Source organism: Argentina silus, assembly GCF_951799395.1.
Source record: "Argentina silus genome assembly, chromosome: 12".
NCBI classification, from domain to species: domain Eukaryota; kingdom Metazoa; phylum Chordata; class Actinopteri; order Argentiniformes; family Argentinidae; genus Argentina; species Argentina silus.
The window spans coordinates 12,624,978-12,651,116 of record NC_139666.1 but is presented as its reverse complement, the minus strand read 5'-3'; the positions used below and the strand labels follow the sequence as shown (position 1 = coordinate 12,651,116).

Here is a 26,139-nt window from a genome sequence, read left to right as displayed (position 1 = left end):
TAAATCAGTGACTCATCACACACTATTCATTTTATTCCATATAACTAAATTAAATTGACTCAGTTGAGTTGATCTACATAGAAATTGAATTTACCCCCAAAAGCATTCATGCTACATAATTATGTTGCTTGTTCATTTCATGTGCCAAGGCTACATGTTATTGGCAGTATAAAGAAATATGACAGTAAATATTGATAAATTATACAAGTGGTTTGAGTGTTGCACACATCTGCAGATGAGATACAAGAATCAACATAGTGAAACCAAGGTCAAATGTTGAATGTGAATGAATGACAATCATTCATACAGTGCAAGTCCTTTTCACAGGCTAACACACACACATTCTCTCAATCTTTATTTCTCTCTCCCCCCTCTCCCACTATTGTGACAGATGCCATGTTGCTGGTGGCACAGAGGCTGGAGGGACCTTTCAACATTGAGTCTGTCATGGAACCTATTGATGTCAAGATTTCAGAGGCCATCATGAATATGCAAGATAACAGCGTTCAGATCTCCTACAGGGTATGTCAACCAAACCTATTCCCAAAAGCATGTGTCAGGTCTAGACACTTATTATAAAGTTTATGGAGTTATAGATTTAATGTGGGGTGTGCCAAACAAGTAAGGGTTTATTTGTGTTCTGTCACGTATGCCTTTTGTAACCAACTGGATCATGCTTTAGGTGTGTATTGAAACACATTCTAATTATGTCCAATTTTAGGTCTTTGTATTTGAATTACATGTTTCTCTTTGGTCAGTTAATCTTAGTTCAACTAACAGTAGTTAATGTGTTTCCTGTGTTTTACTGCATTTTCCTTCACCCACAAAATTGTAGTCAGTGCAAGAAAAAAAGAATGTGGTTGTGAGGAGATTCTTCAGCCTACACAATGTTGGATGCTTCTCTCGTTCAAGGCTAAACGCTCGGTTGGCTGCCTCATGGTGCAGAGATGCACTTTTTGTTTATCTTTAAAGTATATGTGGTGCATCCCCCATAATCACTTTAAAAAGTTAACTCTATGACATTATATAAGGATGGTCATGCCCCAGTTGAAAAACCTATTGGTTTGGTTTGATCAATGTGACTTTGAGCACTGTCATGTTGGTAATATGGGGGGTGAATGATCTACAAGGCCTTAACAAAACATATTTTCCACATCCCAAGTAATTCTAGCTCCTCATGCAGTCCAACAGTTGGATAGCCTTGTCCATGTAATTGTAGGTTTTTCAAGGCTGTGGCCAGCCCAAGCCCTCAGGAATGGGCAGGTCTACCCGGGGCGTTTCGGATGTGTTCAACGCCCGTTTCAGACCGTACAGCCCGGAGGAGCGGCCCACCACTGCAGCTGGCACCAGCCTGGACAGACTGGTAAGACACACACACACACACACACACACACACACACAGACACACACACACACACACACACACACACAGACACACACACACACACACACACACACACACACACACACACACACACAGTCACAGTCACAGTCACAGTCACAGTCACAGTCACAGTCACACATACACACACACCGCCAGGCCTTTCTGCTCAGACGGGACACTACCTCAGTGTAAACATAATTTGTCTTTCTGACTTGACACCGTTGATTAAAGCTGGTGATTTGCCATGGTAGGCCCTGGAGCCGGAAATTAATTCTTTGTACTCGTCCTCTGTCCAGGCCTCGCTATCGATCTGTGTTTGTTAACAAATCATCAGCTTTACCACGGGAGGGAAGACAGAGTCGTACAAGGCCCCATGCCCTTCCTGTCTCTCTTTGTGTACATCACAAAGAAAAAAAAAAAAAATAGAATTTTGAGATTGACAAAGTCAGTTGTTTGCTTTAAAGTAAACCTTTACTCTCAATCAGATTAGCCGTGTGTTTGTTTCATTGGATCTGGTAGAGATTTATATCTCAAACAACCTTGACACAACACCTAACCTGTTTGCTTAGAGGGTAGAGTGTAGCATGGAGCTGACAGTCCAATTCAGGTGAGGGACATTTCTCATCATGGATTATCCCCCCCCCCCCCCCCCCCCCCAACCCACTCCCCCCCGACCCCCCCCAACCCACTCCCCCCCTATCGCTATTAAGCGGTGCTATTTTTGTGAGGCCAAAATCTTTGGGTGAAACTGTTTCTTTCTTGAAAGTGTTATTTGTTTGTTTTGTTTGATGTGAAACACTTGTTGAACACAAGTTTAACTATTTAATCTCTGCACAGCTTCTTTTTGCCCACAGGATTTCAAGATGTACTCAATGAAATGTCAATTCACCTTGTTTGTAACCCAGGAATTGTATTCACCAGCTCTAAATCAATAAAGAAAATAAATCTTCTGGCTAAAGCTAAAATCCCATAATGAGAAAGTCGACATTTTCTTATTCACTCATCCATCTAATACTTTAATGAATACCAATTAAGATTTACCTTAACTTTCTGTCTCCTCTTAATGTTTTTGACTGTAATGGCCCTGTGTGTGTGTGTGTGTGTGTGTGTGTATGTGTGTGTGTGTGTGTGTGTGTGTGTCTGTCTCTGTCTGTCTGTCTGTCCGTCCGTCAGTCTGTCTGTCTGTCTGTCTGTCCGTCCGTCCGTCCGTCCGTCTGTCTGTCTGTCTGTGAACCCCTCTGTCTTTCTCCTCTGCCTCCCTTTCCCTTTGCCTCCCTTTATGTCATTAAATCCCTCTCTTTTTTATTCCTATGCTGCGTACCAGAGGATTGTATGGAGTGCAATGCAACACAGTGTAAGCTTCATTTTTCTACACTTCAACTCTAATGTGTTGTCACTGGGAAAACAAAATACTGAGTTGCCATAAACGAGACAGGGTCGTATTTTAAACGGCAACTACTGTTGTAAACAATGACATCCAAACCCCAGTGGTATTCCTGATATATTGTATCTCAGCAACTGTCCTCGATGCTACTCCCACAAGAGTAAACTTTCAAATAACCTTTTTATATTATTATGGAGTAGTCCCTGTTTGATTTGCAAAGCGCTGTATTTTTGGAACTATTTAGACCTTGGATATGTGTCCTTTGTGTTTTGTTGTCAGTTGTGAACATATTGGCTGTTAAACATTGTATTCATCAGTCAGTTTACCGGGACTGATGCAAGTGATGAGGCTGTGGTGCAGTTTCCTTCAGTTTGTGAGGACTCCTCTCTGGAGATCCGATGCACGTTTTTCTTCACCCACTATATCTGTCCGGACACATCTGAGACCTCCATTGCCTTAGCTAATGGAATCAACTCCTGGAGGACCCCAGCCAATCAGCAGGTGACCTACTCCATCAGAGCTGGCAGAGTAGAACCCAGAGCTCGGCGGTAGTGGCGGTGTCTCGGTGTCTGCTCTAATGGCACAGTGAAATGAGCGCTCCAGACTGCTCATGAATAACTGGGCAATTAGCCCACACAGAGATTCCCTCAAGATGAAGTTGAGTGACAGAGGCGTGTTCTGGACCTGTGAAGGCTAGACGAGGACACCTGATTGGTGGGCTCCATTACCAGGCGTCCATGTGCTGCCGGTGTCTGGTTGATGTTCTGTTTAGTTCACAGTCCCCTCTGGCCTCATAAACAGTCCAGTTACTAGAGGAGCTGTCCTGTTGCAGTTTGATTACTGTAATGTTGCAATGTCATCGAACTCTCTCAGTATAGGGATATAGTATCTCTCATAGGGATAAGGGAAAAAGCTGCAGTGGTGGTGGTTGAATAAGCACACTGGTTTGCTTTTATTTGTGCAAAGCCCATAATTAGCATGTAATGTGAAGCTGGACATTGTGTTGAAATGATCACACTGCCAGCTCAGGAGCTTTTCTTCTGAAGTATGTATTCATGAATGTTACAGTGTATGCATTTAGCCCTTTCCTGTCAGAATTTAGTTTTCACTGTAGTCTGTGTTACAGCAGGGGTATAAAAACAGAAGTCTATCACTACCTGAAAGACTGAAGATACACCTCTCACACTGCACAAGTAGAAAGGAGCCACCACAAAAAAAGTGAACTTGTCAGAATTCAAATCACACCTGATCGTGTCTTCTCTTCATGTCCATTGATCAACTTGCATTGTGTGAGTAAAGATGTCAAGTTCACCTCAGATGACCCGTGTTCACAGTACAACCAATATGTACATTTTGACATCGTGGCATGAGATCTTGGCTGAAATCATAGTTTCTGCCTGGCTTTAGCCACAGTTTGCATTAGGCATGGTGCTAGGGGGTGGTCTTCTGCTCCAGATACCTTCCCTACAAACATGTTTACTCCCTCCAGTGAACCAGCTTACCTCCAGCTGCCAGCCATTAAACAGGCTCCTGTGGTCCCCTCTAGCTGCAGTCCCCCACAGCTGCGGTAGTTATCAGTGTCACTGCTTCTACCTTCAGCATCTCTCTATTTATTCATCATCAGTGTCACTTCTCCTACCTATCTGTTTATACATCACCAGGGATGTGATGTGTAGATTCCCTCTGGGAGGGCTTCTCACTCCCACAGCTCTGTCATCACACTCACCATCCGCATCATAATTACCTATGACAGGGACACTGCTCGTGATGTCGCATGTTTTGCAAAGCTTACAAGTCCTTTGATTAGGAGTTAGTGTCTGACTTAACGCATAAAGCATGTGAGAGGTTGTAAGAGTCTGTTTCTCGCCTCCGTGTGGCTTATAGGAGAGCCTGAAGGAGTGGACCCACCTCCAGCTCCGTGAGGCATGACTGCTTAATTGTCTGACATCCTGTCACTGCGCACCATCACAGGGCTAAGGGAGGAATGGATGTGTGTGACTCCGAAGGGAGATGAAGGCACGGCAGGATGTCAGGCTGAAAGGGCTTCTGCAGATGTTTGATGAGAGGGCAGGTCTTTAATGTGCCATTTAGAAGGTCTAGTTTTATTCAGTATGGGATTCAGAATGGGTATTTGGGTACTCTTGACTGCATGCTAATGCAAACAGGTCACTTAATTAATCTGAGTTTGCAAAGAGGAATATAAGTTAAAAAATTAGATTTTCTGGCCTATGTGCAGTATAAACTTATAGTTTGGAACTCAAGCAGAGTGGATCTAGCCACCTATTGTTTATGGGCATATTGCTGTTCAGTTGAAGTTGGACTTTGCAAGTTCATAAACTTAATTTGTTGGATTATCTCTGTGAAATTACACAATTTACCTCATATTTCTGTAACTTGATATGCTGATGTCCATTTCCATGCACTTTCAAATTCATGTGCTCTCCAGGCCTAATTCAGTTTTGTGGATGTAATTAATTGTGCTGGCATCATTGATTGCATTTGGGAGACTGAGCTCCTCCAGCTCTGCATGGATGTGGCGCCTCATGTGCAGTAAAGGAAATTGGATAACTCCAGAGCACTGCCATAGATACCCAACTGCAGTCTGTCCTAATTAGATGATCATCATCTTGGAATCTGTTGCAGCCTTGTACCGTATTCTGCCCTTTAATTATAACCATTGAAATTACCACTCCATCTCATAGTTTTCTATAGTTTCCACACTACTTTATATGTCAAGGTTAATAATATTCACAGATTTCTCAGTGAATAAGTAGATTTCTCCTTTTAATTTGAACCATATATTACTCTTACTTGTGATTTGCAGCCATTCGTAAAGGGAACAAATGTGAAATGCCAATGTGGCTGCTGGTAATAAACCATTGCCAAGAAACATTGATCCTCCCCTTTCCCAAAGTCTTGACCCATACATAATCCATCTGCTGCCCAGGATCATGTTAAGCCACTTAAACATTCTTGTTTTGGATACGGCTTAATGGTAGTAAGTAGGCCTATCCACATATCCATTCTCACAGTTGTCGTATTTATCCATTCTGGCCAAAGCTATGCTATTACATAGATTCCACAGATTCTAACATAATTGTTACTTCTCCTCAAACCACATGAAAATAAACAGTGCAAAAATGGATAGTCCTATTATTTCACAGTGTATTTACGAAAGCGCTGAATGAAGGGCGGTACTCGAGCATGCAGATGTAATGGAAGGAAATGGTAGGCTGACAAATTCAGCAAATACCAGCAATCATGGACAACCACCCGAGACTGCCTTCAGATACATTTTCCAAATGACAATGGTTTCCAACCCATTAAGTGTTTTCCTTCAAGGTCTCTGGAGCCACTTGTGTGTTAAATCATTTGCCAGGCTGTTGAGAGGGGACTGAGGAGAATCAAACAGGTAACAATTGAGGAAATGGCTCAATCACTGAATGGTGCATACAGAAGATATGGTTCAAGTCTGTTCTCAAGTCTGTTCTCTCAGAGAAATTGATCATTTATAACTGATTGTTGAATGTGTTAAAAGAACTAACCAATGGCTAGAAATAACAACAGTGTTGAATATTCTTCTTTCAATTATCATCATAATTCAGAGATACTGTATTTAATTCAATAAGTTAATTAGAATACTGGCTTTTTCACTCAAGAATCTTCTTGAATGAGGGGGAGCCCATAGAGAAATGTGAACTGTTTCTAAAACATCACAGGAATGAGAAAGAAACATGGTAGGGCACCATTCTCTCAACACAGCTGTGTTTTGTGAGAGAGAGCAGCGAGAGAGAGAGCATCTTTTATACCCAAGGATGTCACTCTTCTTTGCTTGCAAACAGGAACAGCTGAACAGATACACCACCAAACCATATGTCACTTCCTATAGAAAGCCTGCTTCTTACAGGAGAGTTTTCAAACAGCCCCCACCTGCACATACAGTAGCTTGAAATCAATTGCACATCAATCGAAAAATAACTGATGTTTTATTTGGAGGAACAGTAGTAAAATTATCAAGACATTTGGTGTAAGTGTTTCAGTCAGCTTCACATCTTTCTCCCCATGGTCTGTAGTTGGCTGATCACTGTCCATGGATCATTCCTTCATGGGGACTAATGGTGTTTCCATTAAGGCTCTGCTTCTCTTCATATCTGTCAATACGCTAATGAGATACATTGGCCCCATTACACTCTGGCCTGGCTGCTTCCCTAGAGTACAGGAGCAGGCGAGAGAGAGAGAGAGAGAGAGAGAGAGAGAGAGAGAGAGAGAGAGATAGAGAGAGAGAGAGAAAGAAGGAGAGAGAAAGAGAAATTGCTTTGTTCTTCTCAACAGAATAGAGCTTCCCTTTAATCATCTTCCTCTCTCAACAACTTCTCCAGTCGTAGCCCGGGGCATATCACAAGCACAAACATACCACGATTTCATCAATATGCTGTCATTTTGCCTCACCAAGGGGTCCCTATTTGATAAATTGGCCTCACCATGATAAAGTGTATTGCCTGACTGCACAGTCACCAAGGGACTGAGCCCCATGTTCTGAGTCTGTAGGGCTATATGTAAAACGGGTCTCTCTGAATGCAGTCAATTTGACAGTGTATACTGTTCTGTACAGAGAGGCAATAACAACAACTAATTGAAAGAAGCCACTTAGGGTTGGACCCTCTTCACCCCTTACCATACTCTACAAGCAAGTGTTAAGCACTTCAAAGGTACTTTATATGCACACAGACACTGCAAAGTTACTGTAGGCTCTCAATGCAACATTTACGGGTGAACTATCTGTACTGTATATTGGGCTTCACACAAGACTTTTGTATGACTGAGTACACTGAGTGCTACTGTACATGTGTTCACTTTGTTGAACATGGTACTACACAATTATACCTCTTAGTGCACAGCATTTATTTCTACAGGCTGTTAGTGTCCTATCTGCTGTCCTCTCAGTTTTACCAACTGTCTATGGGGGTTGAAATTATACATTAGACAGAGGTGGACTGATTTCCCTGTGATGGAACCTGACCAAATGAGCCCTTTGAGATTTAAGCAATTAACAGGTAATGATGCATCCCTTGAAACAACTCTATCTCAGCTATTTTAGGGTCTGTGGAAACATTATTATTATATTTAATTATTTATTTATATTTAATATTTTGAGATGGATTCATAGACACATGAAACAATGTCTGTGATGAATTATTTCTCCCATGCCAGTAGCATACTGTAGTTATTAAGATATGTTGAAGCTTGCAGAATAAAGGTACACCTTCAGGCTTTATCAGAACTCTGCAATTCAATACAATATTAAATATAATTCATATTTATGAACTGAATCAAAATTGTACTTTTTGTGTCACACTTATTTGAAGTTTATTGCATCCTTATTGCAACCTTAAACACAGAATGATATCAATCCTAACTATTTGTGGTTGCCACAATAATTCAGCTAGCACTGGATCATGGCTAAAGCATAAGCACTATAAGAGGAATCCACATGAGAAAGTAGATATGAATATTGTTTCATCATCTCTGTGCCTTTGCCTTATCTCCTTGTCTAACGTGAAGATTGCATATTTCAAAGATATATTATATGTGAGCCTTGTGAGTTGTGATAAATATTCATTGCCTTTCTTCTGTTGCCTTGCTTGCAACTGTGTCATTCCTTCAAACTCTGTCAGGCAAAACACTGAGATGAATCTCACTGCATTTCAGTTACTGTTCAAAACCTATATTGTTAAATCAAAGCTAACTGAAAATAATAGCCACATTTGAATGACAATAAGATTCTACCTCACGTCATGTTTCTGCCGCATCCAGAAACCACTGTAATAACAGTCACAAAGATGGCTGTCACAGACATATGGTGCCATCACTCTTGGGCATTGGGATGATATATACAGGCCGGCCGTGCTACCACTATGCTGAGATCTCTGTGGTAAATCATAGCCTTCCGTCTGGGCAGATTTAATGCAGAGACATAATCAGGCTTCTAGGGAAAGAAGACTGGTAGCTGGGGCTGATAGAAAGGGTTGGTTGCTGGGGCTCGATTGAGGCAATGGCAGGGGCTATTTTGTCAGGGCTAAGGCTAAGGCTGGGGCTGGTCTTTGGGTTTGGATTGTGGCTTTAGATTTGGGCAGGGGCTTTAGTCATGTCTGAAGATGAGGTAGAGGCTAATTGTGTGTCTTGCAAGTGCACTGCTGTAGACTAGTTTCATAACAAAAAATAGAACTTTGGAGTCAGAGGCCAAATGTGTCATTGGCTGACCTGAGTTTGAAGGAGAACCTGCTCAGGTATATCAGGCCCGTCTGTGCATTGTCTGAAAGCATAAACAGTTGATTGATCTCATTCAGGGGTCACCTAGTACACAGTCACAGAGGGGAAACATATTTATATTTGCCCTCTGTTGATTACTATTGATTAAATGAAATGAGCCCACATCTATGTGTACTCTGGTACCTGCTGTAAGCAGCAACCTCAGTCACCTTCCAGATAGCTGTTCTCCTCCTCCCCCAAGGACAAAAATAATAACACAAAAGCAAATCAAATTGTGGGCAAAAGCTAACTATTCAAAACATAATCAACAGAGGTCATTTACTTTGCTGTGCTGTTTTTGCCAATATTATGTTTTGCTACAGATTTTAAATATGCAGAAAGTGTTTTTGAGACAGATGGCAAGTCATGGTTGAGAGACTTTGCTGTTTATGGGTAGACCCAGGCCCAGGAGGAAGGGTTTATGAGGTGTTAGACACCAGTGATTAAATAGCCGTGTCGAGGGACACACACCCACAGGGGCTCACAGCTCTCATTCCCCAAACTGGAAACGCATAGACACAAGCATAGAAGGCTGGAAACACATAGACACAAGCATAGAAGACTGGAAGCACATAGACAAAGTAAAACCATTCATCTCTAACGGGTACTGTACTGTGAAAGACTTTATAATGACTTTGACAGAAGGTCTGATGAACAGGTTTGAAACGTTATTCTTGCAGTGGACCCTTCCGGGAGACTGTCTTGTGTCGTCCATCTGAGCAGAGGAGAGCAGACTCCTTGAACTCTGTAATTGAGATGCATGTGAATCCAGCATTCATATCAAATGAAAAACTATTTTAATGCCGACAGTAGCGACCGTTGCCAGGGAAAATAAGTTGATCATGGAGTTGTCTGCCTCTTGTGGTTCGTGTGGCTAGACCTGCTGCACAGTCTATGATTAGACTGAGAATACACTCATTTAGCCCAGACTGGTTGCAGAGGGATATGTTTTATGTGAAGCAGTGATGATATCTTTTTATGTATACTGTATATATATACACGTATGTTATTGTTGGAAATCATGCAAAAATCATGCAAAAAATGTTCAATAACAATAAAGAAAGAAACAATGACAACAATCAAAAACAATGTATGTCATAGGTGTAATAATAATAATAATAATAACAATAATAATAATAATAATAATAATAATAATAATAATAATAATAATAATAATTACAAAAACATTAGAAATAATGGAAAAAATACAGTTTCCATATGTAGTTACCCAACTTTTTGTTCAGATACACAACTCATAATACTAAGAGCCTATTTGAATACCAAGCTCCAGCATCTCGACCCCTCTCTAACAGGTCCACTAAATCTCTAGGCAAATGGTCCAGCATCGGCTTCCACACTTAAATATACACATTTTAATTTCCTTTCATCCTAGCACTTAGTCTTTCCATTGGCAAAACTTTAAAAATCTCCTGATACCACTGTTGGTGGCTTGTCCTGGATCCAATTAAATAGGATGCATTTTCTTGCTAACAAGAGTAGCTTTTTAAAAAGAAGCATTCTACAAGGGTTCAGAACCTTGTTCTTGCTGGCAAACTTAATAGAAACAGCCCTGGGTCCACGTTTATCCTACAATGAAAGGCTGAGCTTAGTTTCTTCCAGATTAGTGACCAGAATCTGACAACCCCAGAAACAATATATGTATATGCCAATTCCATTTTGCAGTTTAAACACGTTGAGGATCACTGGGGGTCAAACTAACTATATACTTACTTTTATGTATTATATACATACTCAGTCTCAACATCCCTCTCTTAGATTCCTAATACATGATCTACATTGTGTTTATCCCAAGTATGAATTGATAAAACCCTTTGAGTCTGTGAATTGGAGGAAACATTTGTCAACTGGACCCCTCAGGGATCCATCTGGAGGTAATGCAAACGTACAAAAAATATGTTTCTGTGAGATATCAAAGCTTGGTTAGCTTGGATTTGTGTAAAAGACATAACAACATTGTTTGAGTAAAGGTCACCATTAACTCCCCTTGCTGTGCCATGAGTCAAAGTGTTTTGTAGGCAAGATTAAAAAATTGTCAAGCACAAGCCTCACTTTTGTGCATTAGCCGTCCCTAGCCTTGCAGCATGTATAACCTGGGAACGAGAATATAGTCAATGAGAGAGGAATTTAAACAGCACACTAGAAGTTGATCCAGCAAGTTTATCTTGAAAAGCTGGTTGATTCTCAGCTGGGCCTTCATCCTATAGACAGTTAAAAGAAGTTAAGAAACAAGGAAACAAAGAAAGCTGAACATATTACACCAGTTCTCAGGTCTCTGCATTGGCTACCAGTGTGTTAAAGAATTGACTTCAAAATACTATTACTTGTCTATAAATCACTTAATGGTTTAGAGCCAAAATACATCGCTGACTTGCTTCCACACTATGAACCCTCTAGACTTCTTAGGTCATCAGGGACCGGTCTACTAACTGTTCCTAGGATTAAAACAAAACATGGTGAAGCAGCATTCAGTTATTATGCGACACATAGCTGGAATAAACTTCCGGAAGATCCGCCCCAACTCTGGCTACTTTCAAAAATGGGCTATAAACCTTTATGTTCGCCTTTGCTTAAATTGCCTAAGTTAACTAAGGTATTTGAGTTAGAGTCCTAAATAAAATTTGGTTTAGAGTCCCAAATAAAAATTTGGCCAAAACAAATAAAATTTGGGTTAGACTCCCAAATAGAAAGTTGGGTTAGAGTCCCAAATAAAGATTTTGGTTAGAGTATTTTACTAAGTTAACTGAGGTATTTGGGCTAGAATCCCAAATAAAAAAATAGGTTAGAGTCCCAAATAAAATATGGCTTAGAGTCCCAAATAAAATTTGGCTTAGAGTCCCAAATAAAGATTTGGGTTAGAGTCCCAAATAAGGATTTGGGTTAGAGTCCCAAACACCCAGGGAACAGGTATTTTAAGGTAAAGAAAACTAAATTGCTGCTAATAATTGCACTCTGACCCTAAAATGCACTGTGACTTTTATTAATCTTTATGTATTTTATGCTTTTTTTTTTTTTTTTTTTAATTTTATGCTCTTTCCTTTTTATCTATTTTATGTAAAGCAGGCAATTGCCTCTGCCTTTGAATTGCCTCTGTGTATGAAATGTGCTATATAAATAAACTTGCCTTGCCTTGCCTTGCCTTGCCTTGCCTTGCCTTGCCTTGCCTTGCCTTGCCTTGCCTTGGACATGTCAGATGTTTATCTGGAGATAGGCAAGGGCATCTGAGCACCCCTGATCAGGGGACAATTGACTCACATTTGTATGCTGAGCTGAAAGGTAGCATACAGCTCTCATTTAGTCAATGTACACACACACACACACACACACACACACACACACACACACACACACACACACACACACACACACACACACACACACACACATAGACAAATGTGTGGACACACACAAACTGAAATACCCAAAAGGATAATGCATTTGTATAAACAATGTACATATTTGGTGTCTTCTTACGGTATGTTGTCATTGTTAAGATAATGATAATATCTACATATTTCCCCCATTTGTCTATTTCAAACTACCCAATTATTTTCCACAATAAGTAAATATTGTGTATACAATATATTTGCCTTGGAACATACTGCTTTGAATTTGAAGGCATTTCCAGAGGCAGATGATATGAGTTTAAAGTTAAAGCCATGTCTTCCTGTTGTGCATTACTTACTATGAGCATTAGCACATAACAGGTCTCTTTTTAATGATGTTTACAGCTGGATTAATCCCCTGGATTTCTGTTTACAGCCATTAGTCAGACCTCCTGGTTTCCCCCTGGTAATCCCCCTTCAGACAGCTGCAGAGAGAGAGAGAGAGATAGAGGGGGGGAGGGGGGAGTGAGAGAGCAAGAGAGAGAGAGAGAGAGAGAGAGAGAGATGGAGAAGGGGGAGTGAGAGAGAGAGGAAGCGAGAGAGAGTGGGGGGACAATGAGAGAGAGAAAGTCAGAGGGAGAGAAAGAGGATGAGATACAACAGACCAGACTGAATGCTGCTGCAGCATTTGATCCTCTCTATTTAATTTGATGTTTAATCCTCAATGTTTTCACACATTATTCCACCCAAACTGTAGCACTCTTAGGTGACCTTTATGTGAAAAGCTTTGAAGCACAATACACGTGTATCTCTCTATAAATACAAACATACAAGTATTTGCACTAGAAATATCTCTGTGACGCATTTGAATCTCTGAAGATTCCATCCCCACCAATTCTGAAACAATTTCACATTTCCTAATCACTTTTTTGCCATGTTCATCAGGTTGTGCTGCCATTTCTGCCGCTGCCGAGCAGCAGCTTTTCGATAGCAATCACTAAGCGTGCATCCTCAGGGGGTGTTCTAAAGTTCTGTCATTAGCCAAAAGGACTGAAGATGGATTATAGATGACATGATGCATAAAACACAAAATACATATCTAGAGGCCCATGCCCTTTAATAGGGTGACCCTGGGTCATTTTACCTGGCAAGACCCCACCTTGAGATTGAGATTAGTAAAATCTAGAACCTGACCTGAGTGTTTGTGTCTGTGTGAATGTTGAGCCTCAGTGTGACTCCCTGAACATAACAGCTAATGATTGAGTCAGACAGGTGGCAGAACTCTGTAGTGGTTTTTCTAATCATTTCCTCAGCAGTGAATCCAAGGTGTAATCTAGCTGCCAGTGACCCTCTATGAAGTGCATTAAAACTAATACAATGGCACATTTCCATGCATTATTTATCAGTTATTGTAGTATTGTATGAGACCAGGGGTCAGTGTCTCCTCTCTATAGTTACACACACAGCCGTTAGGTATATATTGCACCAGAGGTATTTAAGCCCCTTATGGATACGCTCATTATTTGACAGTAAAAGTGTTCATAACTTAGTTGCATTGTGATTTGTAACGTCAGAGCACATAGTGATGTTGATAGTAAACAATGTGTCTCTTGCCTGTCAGTGGACGTATCTCATCGTGGACGCTGCAGCCAGACCCTTCATCAATGTGCCACATGAAAGGAAATTACATGATAAACATTTGCCCTGTTTCCTTACAGTTAACATTCACTGCTAATATCACCAGTCTTCTCTCTCCTGATCAGAGAACCATGGTTATTACTGCAATAGCCAAACGATTTAGATGACTGTAATGAGATTAGATGGCATTGAAAACAAAGACAGTTAATTCCATGAAGCGTGTGAGGTACTGGTGTATTGGTCTATTTCAACTACCTGCTGATCAGGAGGTTTTAATGGGAATGTCTCCTATTGTCCGACAGCTGTTCATACAGAAGACCAAGGTCATTAGCTTTGTTCACTTCACTTCACTTCTCTCTCTCTCTCTCTCTCTCTCTTTCTCTCTCCTCATTGACACTCCTGCTGCACATACCTATACCACATACAGTGCAGTTTGCATTTTGTTTCTTTTGAACGTGTGAATATAATAAATATAGATTCAACAAGGTACCTCCATTCTGTATGTTGTAGCAAGTGTGTTGAATACATTTGTATCTATGAAACCAATTTGTGTTATCACATGTTTTCTTAGTTACACTAATTCCCGTGGCGTATTAGCACAGCAAGAGACAGCCCAGTTAAAAGTGTGGCCTTGTTAATTAAATGCATGTATATTAATTATGAATATGATTAGCATGATCCATGCTTTTATTTTGTAATTAATATTCATGTGTGCATCTGTGTGTGTGTGTGTGTGTGTGTGTGTGTGTGTGTGTGTGTGTGTGTGTGTGTGTGTGTGTGTGTGTGTGCGTGTGCACGCGTCCGGGTGTGCGTGGATGTACAATATCAGTGTCTGCATAAATGTGTGTTTGTATTCATGTACAAGTCCTGTTACCATTTGCTACTTTTAGAGGGTAGCTCAAGGAAAAGCTCTTGCTTTGCACATGCTCTGCCACTCACACTCTCTCTCACTTTTTCTCTCACACTCTCTCGAATTTATCAGAGATGGAGTGCCCTCTAGTGTCCAGAGGAGTTGATAACCTTACCAGCTTGTTTATGCAGTCCTCAAACCACATTTTATTTATTCATAGGGGATTCACAATAAAGAGGGAGACCTACTCACATTCAAAAACAGTTTAAAGAAGTTAATGAGTCTGTGCTGCTTGCAAAAAAAACACAGTCCTCTCCTCTTTCTTTATTCGTATGCCTTTGGTGTGCTGAAGCATTTCAGGTAGAGCTAGAAGTCAATTCCATTTAGTTGTTTTTTTCTTTCTTTATCCAGGTGACCTTTTGAGTCTGTAGGAATCAGTTGTATATTTAAATATTCATAAGATAGGATGTGATGAAAATAAATACATAGTTTTTCACTTACTGTTATTTCGAGAACCACTTGATATTTCACTGTATTTTAACAACTTCATGAAAGTCATACTGTTAATTAAAAGAATTGTGTGTAAGTCTGTTGGAAATCTGACACTTCTGGCCACCTTGGCGAAATTCGGTTTGAAGTTCCAAACAACAACATTCTGCCTAATAATCATATAACCCCCCTGAAATGGACTTGCAGTGTCAGATATTAGGTGTGGTGTTTTTGCACGCACGCACGATTTGAAGAGGTAGTTACCAGAGACAGAAAGGCGAAAATTGGTGAGTCCACTCCCCTAGAACACCACTGGCCAATTGTAAACCAACCTGTGTTGCTCCTAGACACTTGATTTCAGAGGGGGCTTTTCAGGACCAAAACACTGTTTTGATTAATTGATCTTTAGATAAGGATCAAGCTGAAACATACATGAATGACAACCCAACATATCTTTGTTGCTCTCCATCTTCCAACAAAGCTCCTCAGAAGCCTTCTCAAGCTATACAGTACATTCAGTCCTCAATATCATATGCCACAGAGGAATTAGTGGGGCTCAATGTGCAATGTCAAGTGTCAATATGTCCGCCTAATCATCGTTGTTCATGGTGGGATAAGATAGGATTAATGTTTCCCTTTCCATTTGAACTCATATTTACTCTATCATATCTATCATATATGGCTAGGTTTTCTATGATGTATATTGTCAGACTCTGGATCCCTGAAGCGTTTAATCATGGTGCAGATGTGTGGTTTAGTTAAACATGGCTGGTCATTTTGTGTAGCAGTGAGTTGAGTCCTGACCCTCTGGGCAGTATCAGCGCTGTTAAAGTGCTTTGGCATCCGTGTGACAGGATTAACACATCAAAAGCAATGTCAGGGCCTACAGCAGCGACCCACTGTCTGTATATCACCTTTCATGTTCCACCCAGGTTCGCTACAATTTCACCTCAGCCAGCAGCATGACAGGGGGACCCAGATAATGGTGTCAACCTGACGCTATCAGGCTTTCCCTCAACTTGGTGAAATATGGAAATCCAAACTTTCTGATTCAAGACCAAGGTTCACTAAGCACAAGTCTTGGAACATGCTCTGGCTGTGGCATATAGCGTCCATGCAAATGTGAACAAGAGCTTGACTCTGTGGGGGGGCTTGGCAAGCCTTTAGCCTTTGTCCCATCAGTCATTCGATGGACAGGGCTTCTTTCATATGTGAAATTGATATTATATGCACTTAAAATGTGGTCATTTTAATATGAGTCATCATATTTGCTATTCTTTTTTTAAACAAAGTCCAAAAACGATGTGAAATATCATGACGTCCACAAGTTCTTGCTCACAATGTGAAGTAAACCTATGTGAGGAGGTTATGGGCCATTTACAGTAAGTCAACATGTTATCTTGATTGGTATCCTGTCCCCCTCTATTGTTTAGGTGATTGACATCAAGGAGAAACTGAAGCTCTCCAAGAAGTTCTGGTCCAATATGTCTGAGAGTATCTGCCAGGAGGACAGGGTCACGGCAGGGGAGGGCAATGAGGACCAGTGCTGGAACGGACACACCAAGGGCAGGTAAGGCTTTGGCCTCCAATCACTCACAGAACAGGCTAATGACTGTGAACACCCCCTGTGAACATGGTAAACGAGCCCTGAATTACTTTTATAATATGTCTGAGCCCTGAATCAAAAACTCTCTGTTATGTAGTTGCACTGACCCAAATACAGTAGGTATTCAACAGCCTGACATTCTTTGGAGCACATTTCTGGCAGAGGTGTTGCAAAGTGAAAGACAAACATATTGCTATGCACTCCAAAGTCCTCCAAGGAGTTGGTAGACATAAAAGCGTCTGAGTCTAAACAGATTCCTCCTCTGGTGAGGCCCTTAAATGTTTGTTTAAATTTGCTTTGATGTTTTTTTTTATAACAAGCGTGATGCCTCATTGTGGAACAAATTGCATTAACAACCTAAATGTTTGACAATTGAAGTTAAATGCTGGTTTGTCCCGAAAGGGTAGACGCAAACTACTGTTATTTCAGACTCATAATTAAACTTTCACATAGCACTTGCATTTCTAATTCATCATTTTGAATATAATGTTAAGTTATATATTTCATGTATTGTAGGTATTTGTATTTGTTATTATTGGTAATTACTTTCAGGTTTCATCTCTCACCATTCTGAAATCACCAGTTGTTTATGTGCTGTACTCCCTTGATTTGCAAGATTGTCTGTCAGAAACTGTCTATCCCTCCACTGGCTTCTGAACACTGAAACATGACACCCAACTGTTAGTGATAGACACTTGACTAAAGATACACAGTACTCAGCCTTTGGTGCAGGACCATGTGGTTGTCTTTTTCACTTACTGAGCAATGTATGATTGTTGACAGGTCCATGTCTTATTTTTGTGAGTTTAGTTTTTGATGCCTAAGTGGTCCACTATGACTCAACCAGAGACCCAAGGTCAAGGTGAAGGCTACTTCCTGGTGTGTTCATATCTGAAGCTGTCAAACTCCAAACAAGTAGTTTCGGGAGATGAGAGTTTGTGTTAGAGATGAGGTACTGTATATTTGGCACAGCCGTGGGTGATGGACAGGAAGTAACCCACCAAACACTCCCCCTGGTGAAATATCTTACAAGTGTGTCAACACATTCCGAGACATGTACAGGTCAAGAGTTGACTTCACCAGCCGTGGTCAGCTCTGACAGACCTGTGCTAGTCCTGTCAGTCAGAGAGAGAGCAGAGGACTACAACAACATGGTAGAGAGACCACAGCCTCTCTCCTGTCTTTTATTGTCAAACTGGAGGGTGCTGAGCACACAGCCTCTGTTCTGGAGAATTCTCTGTGACAGCCCCAGCATGCCAGAGAGCCCAGAACAGACTTTAATGAGACTGTCGAGTGTTATTAAGTGCTGTGGCATTACGCTCATTTACCAAAACTCTAGGTGTTTTTTTTTTTTTTGGGGGGGGGGGGGGGGGGGGGGTTCTCTGTGTTGCTTCAATGTTCCACTTGGAATGTTTTGCTAATTGCCTAATACATTTGTGTTTGTCTCGGTCTCAGGATTTGTTTGTATTCCCTGGGATTTTCAGTGTATCCATGGTTTCCAACTGTTTTTACTCTGTATGAAAAGGTATGCTTTTTTTGTCTGGCCATCGCAGGTATTTTCCGGAGGTTCTGAAAGATGGATTGACTAATCAGGTGAATAACCCTGAAGTAGTAGTGGACATCACCCGCCCGGATACATTAATCCGCCAGCAGATCATGGCTCTGAGAGTGATGACAAACAAGTTAAAGAATGCCTACAATGGCAATGATATCTACTTTCAAGACTCAAGTAAGCCACCCACCACTTACTGTACTGTTTACAGTTTAATGTTAACATGCTGTATGTACCGGAAATATGGTAGCTTAGCCATACACTGTGTTTTCTAGTATTCCTACAAGTATCAGAAACAGTTAGTGACAACCAATAAATATATCCAATATTTTTTTTTCTCAAACTGCTCATACAGGGGTATTTCATTGGTGTGCATGTGGTCACTTCAACATTGAAAGTGTGTGTCATCTTTAGCTCTCTGTCAGTCATTCCTGTTCAGCTGTGCCTCTATTGGCTGCTCCCCCCCCCCCCCCCCAATGTGTTGCTATGCTATCTTGCAGGTGATGAGGGCAGCAGCTCAGGCAGTGGTAGCGGCTGCACAGACGCCTGCGTCACTGAGTTTGACTTTGCCAGTACCGAGGCCCCTGTGGTGGGAGCGGACCGGAGCGGCCCGGTGGATGCCTCAGCCACACTCTCTGCCCCGTCACCAGCTCTGCCTGCCGCCCTGGCCCTCTCAGCCCTGGCACTGCACAGGCTATGGAGATAATGCTAGTCGAACTGGCCCCATGTGGACAGCAGGGTTTCTCTTCTCGCTGTTTTTGTATTCAAGCAGACTAGAGCTCCAGTCAAGCGGACAGCGTTCAGGCAGCCTCTGCCTCTCAGATAGAGGGGTCTGCTCTGGAGAGGGCAGTCATGCATCCTGGTCCTCCTCGCCCTCCCAAAGACTGCAGTGCCATCCTCCTTAGGCAGACTTTACAACATGGTTGTCACTCCCCTATGTAAAGCAACAGTTCCCCTGTCAAACATTGTTCTAAGGAATGTTTCCTTGCATTCAGCAGATGTTATTAGGTCTCCATGAGAAAAAGCTCATGCACTTTGGTCATTTTAATTTCCCAATGCTATTAAAGATTATACCGTATGTTGTACCACTGTGAGCATGTGGGGAAAGAGCTCAACTAGAGGTCAGAACTAGGACATGGTTACTGACAGTTACTTGTTGATACGTGTGCATTTCTGTAGTTATAAAACAACCCCCCAAAATCACATAGAAATATCATCCATCATACGGCTGTCACATTCAATGTTAATTTTGTCTTTGGTTCCTTTGCTTTAAATTCTATTGATTATTTTTCTACATTGACAGAAGATTATATACATATGAAATATATACATATTGTTTATTGTTAATCAGGTTCAGCAAGATGTTGCATTACTCTTATACCAATGAAAGCACTCTGTTCTATTGAGTGCCGATGTATTCGTATCATCAGTTACCTCATCCAAAAATATTGCTTTATGCTATGTTCGATGTATGATATCCATTATGTCTGATCATCGACTTGTCATTGGAGAGAATAGAGGAATGGCCGACCCTTTACAGGGTCAGCCCTTGGTCTCCAGGGTTACAGTCTAGCTGCTTTTAACCTGGACTATCACTGAGCATGCTCAGAGCAGTGGCCGTGTACTTACAGGTTTCAACCCCTGCATTTTAAGCAGAATCCTAATGAGTTAAATTAGGCCTGAATTAATAAGCGGGAGAACGTTTAAATAAGTTGTTTCTTTTTTTGTGTGTTATTCATCATTTTTATACACCCAGATATGAACCTTTACCTGATAACTCAGGATTGAGACATTTATAACGTTAAGTCAACTTTGTTTTTAACCAAACGTTTAACTTCATTAATCTGCCTTGCAAAGTGTTTTAATTATCTGCATGTCTAACATGTCTTCACCTGCCCATCTGTCATTATTACGGTTAGATAGCACCTCATCACAAATGCGATATTAACATGATCCAACAGCTGTAGTAAGAAGTTCTTGGGGAGAAAATTAGCTGCTTGAGGAAGGAGGTCCTCAGATTTCCACTCATACAAATAAGATAAAAGTACTCTAATCTATTTACAGGATAATTGATTAGCCTGTTTTTTCAAAGATACTAGTGCAATGCACTTCTTAGATCACAAACTCTAGGTCAATTAAACGTAACATGTTTACCTGGAATCACAATAAAGAAATGTTTTTATATTCATAAATGAATGTGCTGAAAAAAAATATTGAAGTGCAGTAAATATAATACTGGCTCAAACCAACTAGCTGTATGTTGCCGGACAGTCTCTATGTTGAACATGTTTTTGTAATTGTAGTTCCCTGCTCTATGGGTTGAGAATATTAATTTCATTAATTTCAAACAAAAAATAGGGAATGATGAAGAGACGATATGCCAAACTGTAGTTGTTTAGAATAAAGCACATTGAAGACTGAAATGCCAAAAGGAAAAAAAGGTGTTCTTGAATTTATCAGTAAAGCCTGAGTGGCTGTGTCTGCACAGACAGGCTCCAAGCCGACCACAGCCACCTGTGAAATGAGAATCTGAGGAGCTAGAGAGTGTCTGGACAGGGTTGAATGCTCTAGTGAGGAGACTCAGTAGAGCGTGTCTGCAGTGACTGGGAGAGGCCCAGTATTACTGAAGGGGGAGTACTGTATTTACCCCACAAATGCTAGCCAACAAAACCAGTCTCAAGTGATATTTCCACTGTTCCCCTAGGGCTGGTCAGCTCAGTAAACCACTAAGGCCAGCTAAGCTTACATATCAAGGGAGTTAGCCAGTATTATGTGTATCATATCCTCTAGCTCTTATAATGATCTCTATTGGGCTTTACAGCATATCAATTGTGTGAGCTTGCTTTGTTGACCCTTGATAAGTCAGTGTTACTGTTCACATTGTATGAATGTGAATGAATGATGATGTGCAAAATCATGGAGAACAAACATGTTTGTCCCTCTGTCAGTTTGTCCTTGAATTAGATTGTTTCGTATGAATAATGATCTTCCAGGATGCTGTTTTTATTTTTTTTTATCATTGCACTTTTAATGGTAATAATTTTGCAGTACTTTGTCTTGAATATGGATGTTTATGGATCAGCAAAAGCAATGTCAAAAACACAAGTTTAGGAAACATTGTTCATCAACTTTTCTTACAGTCAAATGCATTGTATTGTAACAGAAACATTGAATTAATGATACTGTCTGTTTCTTGAAGTTGGACAATTGTTTCAAGCCAATGAGTTTGATCTAGAAAAAACATAAAGATCGTACAAACAAATATGCCTTACAGTTTTTTAATGCAATTAAAATGGTTGCATCAGTGTTTTGTTACTCTTTCTTGCAAATAAATATTTGTTAAAAAGATGACAACAGCTTTGCAATTTTATGACTCATTTTGAATTTAAAATGTAGTGTATTAGTAAATAACGGGTTACAATAAGGTATAGGTGATAATATAATCAAATATTACATAATCAATTTACATACCACACATATCAATTAAGCAAAATGAGTTTATATGTGCCAATTTTGAAAAAGAGCAAGTTGATTTAAGTATTAGCATTAGTAAAAGTCTGTTTAAGACATGGTTGATTCCCATTGGTAATGCTTTCAAAGTATTGTATATGACACAAGGCAACCATGAGAAATATCAACGTCAAGTTTCTTTATTATGAGTAACAACAGTTTATGAAAGGTTTATGAAAATATACCCATCACATTTACTGTACTCCAACAGTCAAATGTTTCTGTTTGTTGGTTCACAGTGTGGTAGTCATTGCAGACAGTACAGCCTTATGAAACAGAAGGTCCCTCAGGTATATATTTGTATTGGAGTACATTTCAATATTCCAATCGCCATAAACTCAAAGTATGCCAAACCTAGGCTTCCTCTGTGTACTTTCTATTGGTGAACTCTGCTTTTATCAGAGGTTCAAAGCCTTGTTTTCTTCGCTGTTGAAGGTAAAGCACGAAGACGAGGAGAAGAAGAAGGAGACCTAAGAACACACCACCCAACGTGGATCCCAGCACAAACACATTGGCACCATCGTCTGAGGAAGAAATGGAGGAAGATCAACAATTGTTAATAAAAGTTTCAAAGACATTCCTCCTAACCAGGTTAATGAAATTAGAAATTGTTGATTTACAAACCATCCAGTGCAATGGCGTAAGAGTATCCCAGTTGTTCGGACGCAACGTAGATCTCCTCATTGGTGACTGGAGGGAAGAATGGCACCATGTTGAACTCTTTGTTGTGACCAATAGGGGCCATCTCATCTGGGAAGCTGGAGTTTGGTGGAACAGACCTTCTCATCCACTCATCAAAAATGGCATCAGTAAAAGCATGGAGCACCTACAGTTCAAAGAGAGAAGTATACACAACATATCTTTCACAAAGAAAGCTTGCCAGCTACTTACAGTATATCAAGTATTCTAAAAGCTAGATGATTACCAGAAAGATGGGGTCATTGGCTGCAGAGTGAGACAGAGCACTTGTTCCATTAAGGAAGGAGTGGACCAGGTTGTGAAGGTTGTCCACTGAGGAGTCAAGCTCTCCATCTGGTTTGTCATAGCCTTCAAGAGCATTCCTATAAAACAAAGCAGTCAAAAATGGAATGCAGAAACAATGAAACAATTTGTTTACATCATTATACAGTCGAGTGGGCATGGTCGTATTGGTCGCCAATTTGCATTCTTTTTTAATGTTCACATGGCTTCAATAGTCATCACAAGAACAATGAGAGGCAAACCACTCAGAGAACTGTCCTCTTGACTTTAATGAGTAGGCATAAGTATAAGAAGGATAGAGAAATTACCTGAAGCTGAAGGTAGAGTTAGTGAAGAAGGGAGCGCTGTCATAGTCTCTGAGGTTGAGGCAGCTTCTGACGTCATTCATGGTGGGAAGACTGACGTTGGACCTCTGCATCATACCCCTCCTTATGGAGCCCTCATTGGTCCCATTACAGAGAGTGACCAGCTGATTATATTCGTCCAGGCTGGGGGATGGTAACAATGGTAAATGTTACTTTAGAATCACTCCAGTAACAACATTGTACTATTAGCATGTTGTTACATAGTAATTGTGTTATTGAGTTATTACAAATCAATTATTACAGAACTGTTAACTCTATTACAATGGTAGTTAAATGAATTACAAAGTTTAAAAGGTCAACACTTCATACTGTTAAACATAAAGCATGTGTACACTTTTCCTTGTCAATAGGCAAATAAATGTATTATGCATTTCAGTCTCAGTCCTACCTGTCACACACCACGCCCCACTTGGCAAACCTAGACTGGTTACTGATGAGGGAGGGCTCGTCTGGGTTGCGTCCCCCCAGGAGAGAGTCTGTACAGACGTCACACTCAGTCTGCCCTGTGGCAAAGTTCCAGTACGGAACAGCAAAGTTATCATTGCCAGTTAGTCTCTGTAGAGGAGAGAAAAGTGTGATATCTTTACTTAAATGCAAATTCTGAAAATATTTTTTCTCTCCATGCTTAGTTTCCCTGATGTATTTTTAAGATCTCCTCTTACCTGCAGGTCTCTCTCCAGGCTGAGTAGGTGGTATCTGTGCCAGGTGATGAAGGCGGGGCCTTTGTGGGAGAAGTCAATGGCCCTGAATGGGCGACCAGGACCTGCAGAGGAACCATAGCAGATGTGTACAGTATACTCCTTTTAAATAACTTTATAGGGGTATTGTAAATAGTAAAACTTCAATAAAACATTTTCACTTGTTTCAACTAGTAAGGTAATTCAACCTTGTTAATCAGAAAGTGTCAATTGGTTTTCATTAATCTAGAATATCATAAATATTCAAGACGGGCAGGGGGAACAATGTAGCGTACACATAGACAAACATAGATTAAAAACAAATTACTGACATAGACACACTATAAACAAATTAAAGACACAGACACGCATATGTTTACCTAGGAGTGTGTCTCTGACAGAGTAGTAGTGCTGCCATACAAAGAAGTCGTAGATGGAGATGTTGCTGAACTGGGGCTGGGTTCCGTTGGGCCCCAGGAGGCCCAACCAGTGCTGTGTGGCGATGACATAGTCTGGGTTGGTGGTGGTCTTGGCCAGGTCCAACACATCCAGGAACTCCTGGAGTTCGGCTGCAGTCAGAGAGTGGATGTTCTTCCTCACGACTGGGGCTTTTCTCTGCTCACAGTTTGGTCCGGTCCAGCCAAACTTACACTGGCCACAGTCATAGCCAGCAAAGTTACCTGGACAAAGGGGACAGAAAAGAGAGGTTGAAGTTTAATCTTGCATGTAAACTACTGCACGTGGAACCATTCATGAAATAGTTTCTGTACCAATATGTAAACAAATCTCAAACACAGGGCTCTATTTTAAAGTACTTTCACCAGTTACTGCCGACACAAATTCACAATATGACTGCGTTTGGACTTGCGTCCGTTTTTCGCCGACTGAAAATAGAGCCCGTACAGTTTAGCCACCAGTCTAGCGGTAGTTGTGTTGGTTAGTGAAATCTTTCATATTCCATTACAATGATCCACATTGCTTGTTACTTTATTGTATTCAGTGTTATCGAAGCAAAAACATATTTCATGGAACATTGAACAAACGCGTATGATGCAGTCATAAGTAATACTTTAGGTTATTGTATATTACTCACCTAAGCACCTGCATGTTCGATTGAAGAATTTAGTTGGCCATCTTTCTCTATCATCCACATTTCTCAGTCTATAGGGTCCACCCCAGGGTTTGTTGTCTACTCTTATGTCGGAGCAGTTTCCTCGTCTAGATAAAGTTCCACAGATATTGGCAGCATCAGAGCCCAGAGAAGGGCAGCACTGCTTGGAGACGATCCCCTCCACTGTGCTGCAGACTCGAGGAAACTGAGCCTCTGTAGAATCAGGCCATATCACAAAACACACCAAGCCCAGAACCAATGCCTTCATCATCTTTCACACCTCTGTCACCTCTATCCTCTGTTTGTACACCGATTATCTGCAATGATGTGCTCAATTAGTTCCTTTGAAAGAGCATGGAATCCTACTCTGTAACGGTCCTCTGCTGTGTATTTAAAATTTGATACAGTGATAACTGTGGCCTGTATGACGAACACCCTGGGAGAAAGTAGGCTGTGTTCCGATTGGTTTCATAGAAATTAACAAAGCCCCACATTTATGTGCTCCCTTTAAGTACGGCTAGAAAGGATTAAGCCAGTGGTCCCGTGGTAATCACCTGACAACAGTGAACTATGAGCTAGACTAATACCAACGCCTGAGGGAAGAAAATACTCTCTCCTCTTCGCCAGCCCATCAGTGAACAGATCCATATACAGTAGCGAATATCAATATCATTTGAATGTGTCGTTACAGAAATTAATGACAAATTTAACATTAGGTATGTTTGACCTTGTTTTATTCCATGCATTCTATACAAAGCATATATTGCAATTCATCTGTTACCATTATGTTATGTTCACCTCTAAAGTGTTACCTATTTCATAAAAGACTGTTAACAAAGCAAACTGGTGTTATAAGTTATATGGACTTAAGAATTGTTCTATGGTCTAGCATAACCTTTTTGAATTCTGTACGAACATTTCAATATAGGCCTCAAACTG

At 40.7% G+C, this 26,139-nt stretch overlaps 2 protein-coding genes across 2 annotated transcripts in view; one reads left to right on the top strand and one right to left on the bottom strand.

Moving 5' to 3' along the window:
* The window catches only part of gpc6b (glypican 6b), a gene marked incomplete at both ends in the record, with an annotated part of 57,808 nt that extends 38,546 nt beyond the window's left edge, over positions 1 to 19,262 (top strand). Inside the window, 5 exons of the mRNA XM_083681654.1 lie at positions 392 to 522; positions 1,220 to 1,363; positions 16,832 to 16,968; positions 18,558 to 18,733; positions 19,057 to 19,262. Of these exons, the coding sequence (XP_083537780.1) occupies positions 392 to 522; positions 1,220 to 1,363; positions 16,832 to 16,968; positions 18,558 to 18,733; positions 19,057 to 19,262 (794 nt within the window). The remainder of the gene's footprint in view (positions 1 to 391; positions 523 to 1,219; positions 1,364 to 16,831; positions 16,969 to 18,557; positions 18,734 to 19,056) is intronic.
* Positions 19,263 to 22,230: 2,968 nt separating this feature from the next.
* dct (dopachrome tautomerase) lies at positions 22,231 to 25,471 on the bottom strand (the record flags this gene model as incomplete). The annotated part of the gene is made up of 8 exons (XM_083681530.1): positions 22,231 to 22,590; positions 22,691 to 22,892; positions 22,992 to 23,127; positions 23,356 to 23,535; positions 23,801 to 23,967; positions 24,075 to 24,175; positions 24,470 to 24,769; positions 25,183 to 25,471. The coding sequence occupies 8 exons, from the start codon at positions 25,469 to 25,471 to the stop codon at positions 22,421 to 22,423; spliced, it is 1,545 nt and encodes a 514-aa protein (XP_083537656.1). The 3' UTR covers positions 22,231 to 22,420.
* Between the last annotated feature and the right edge of the window lie 668 nt (positions 25,472 to 26,139).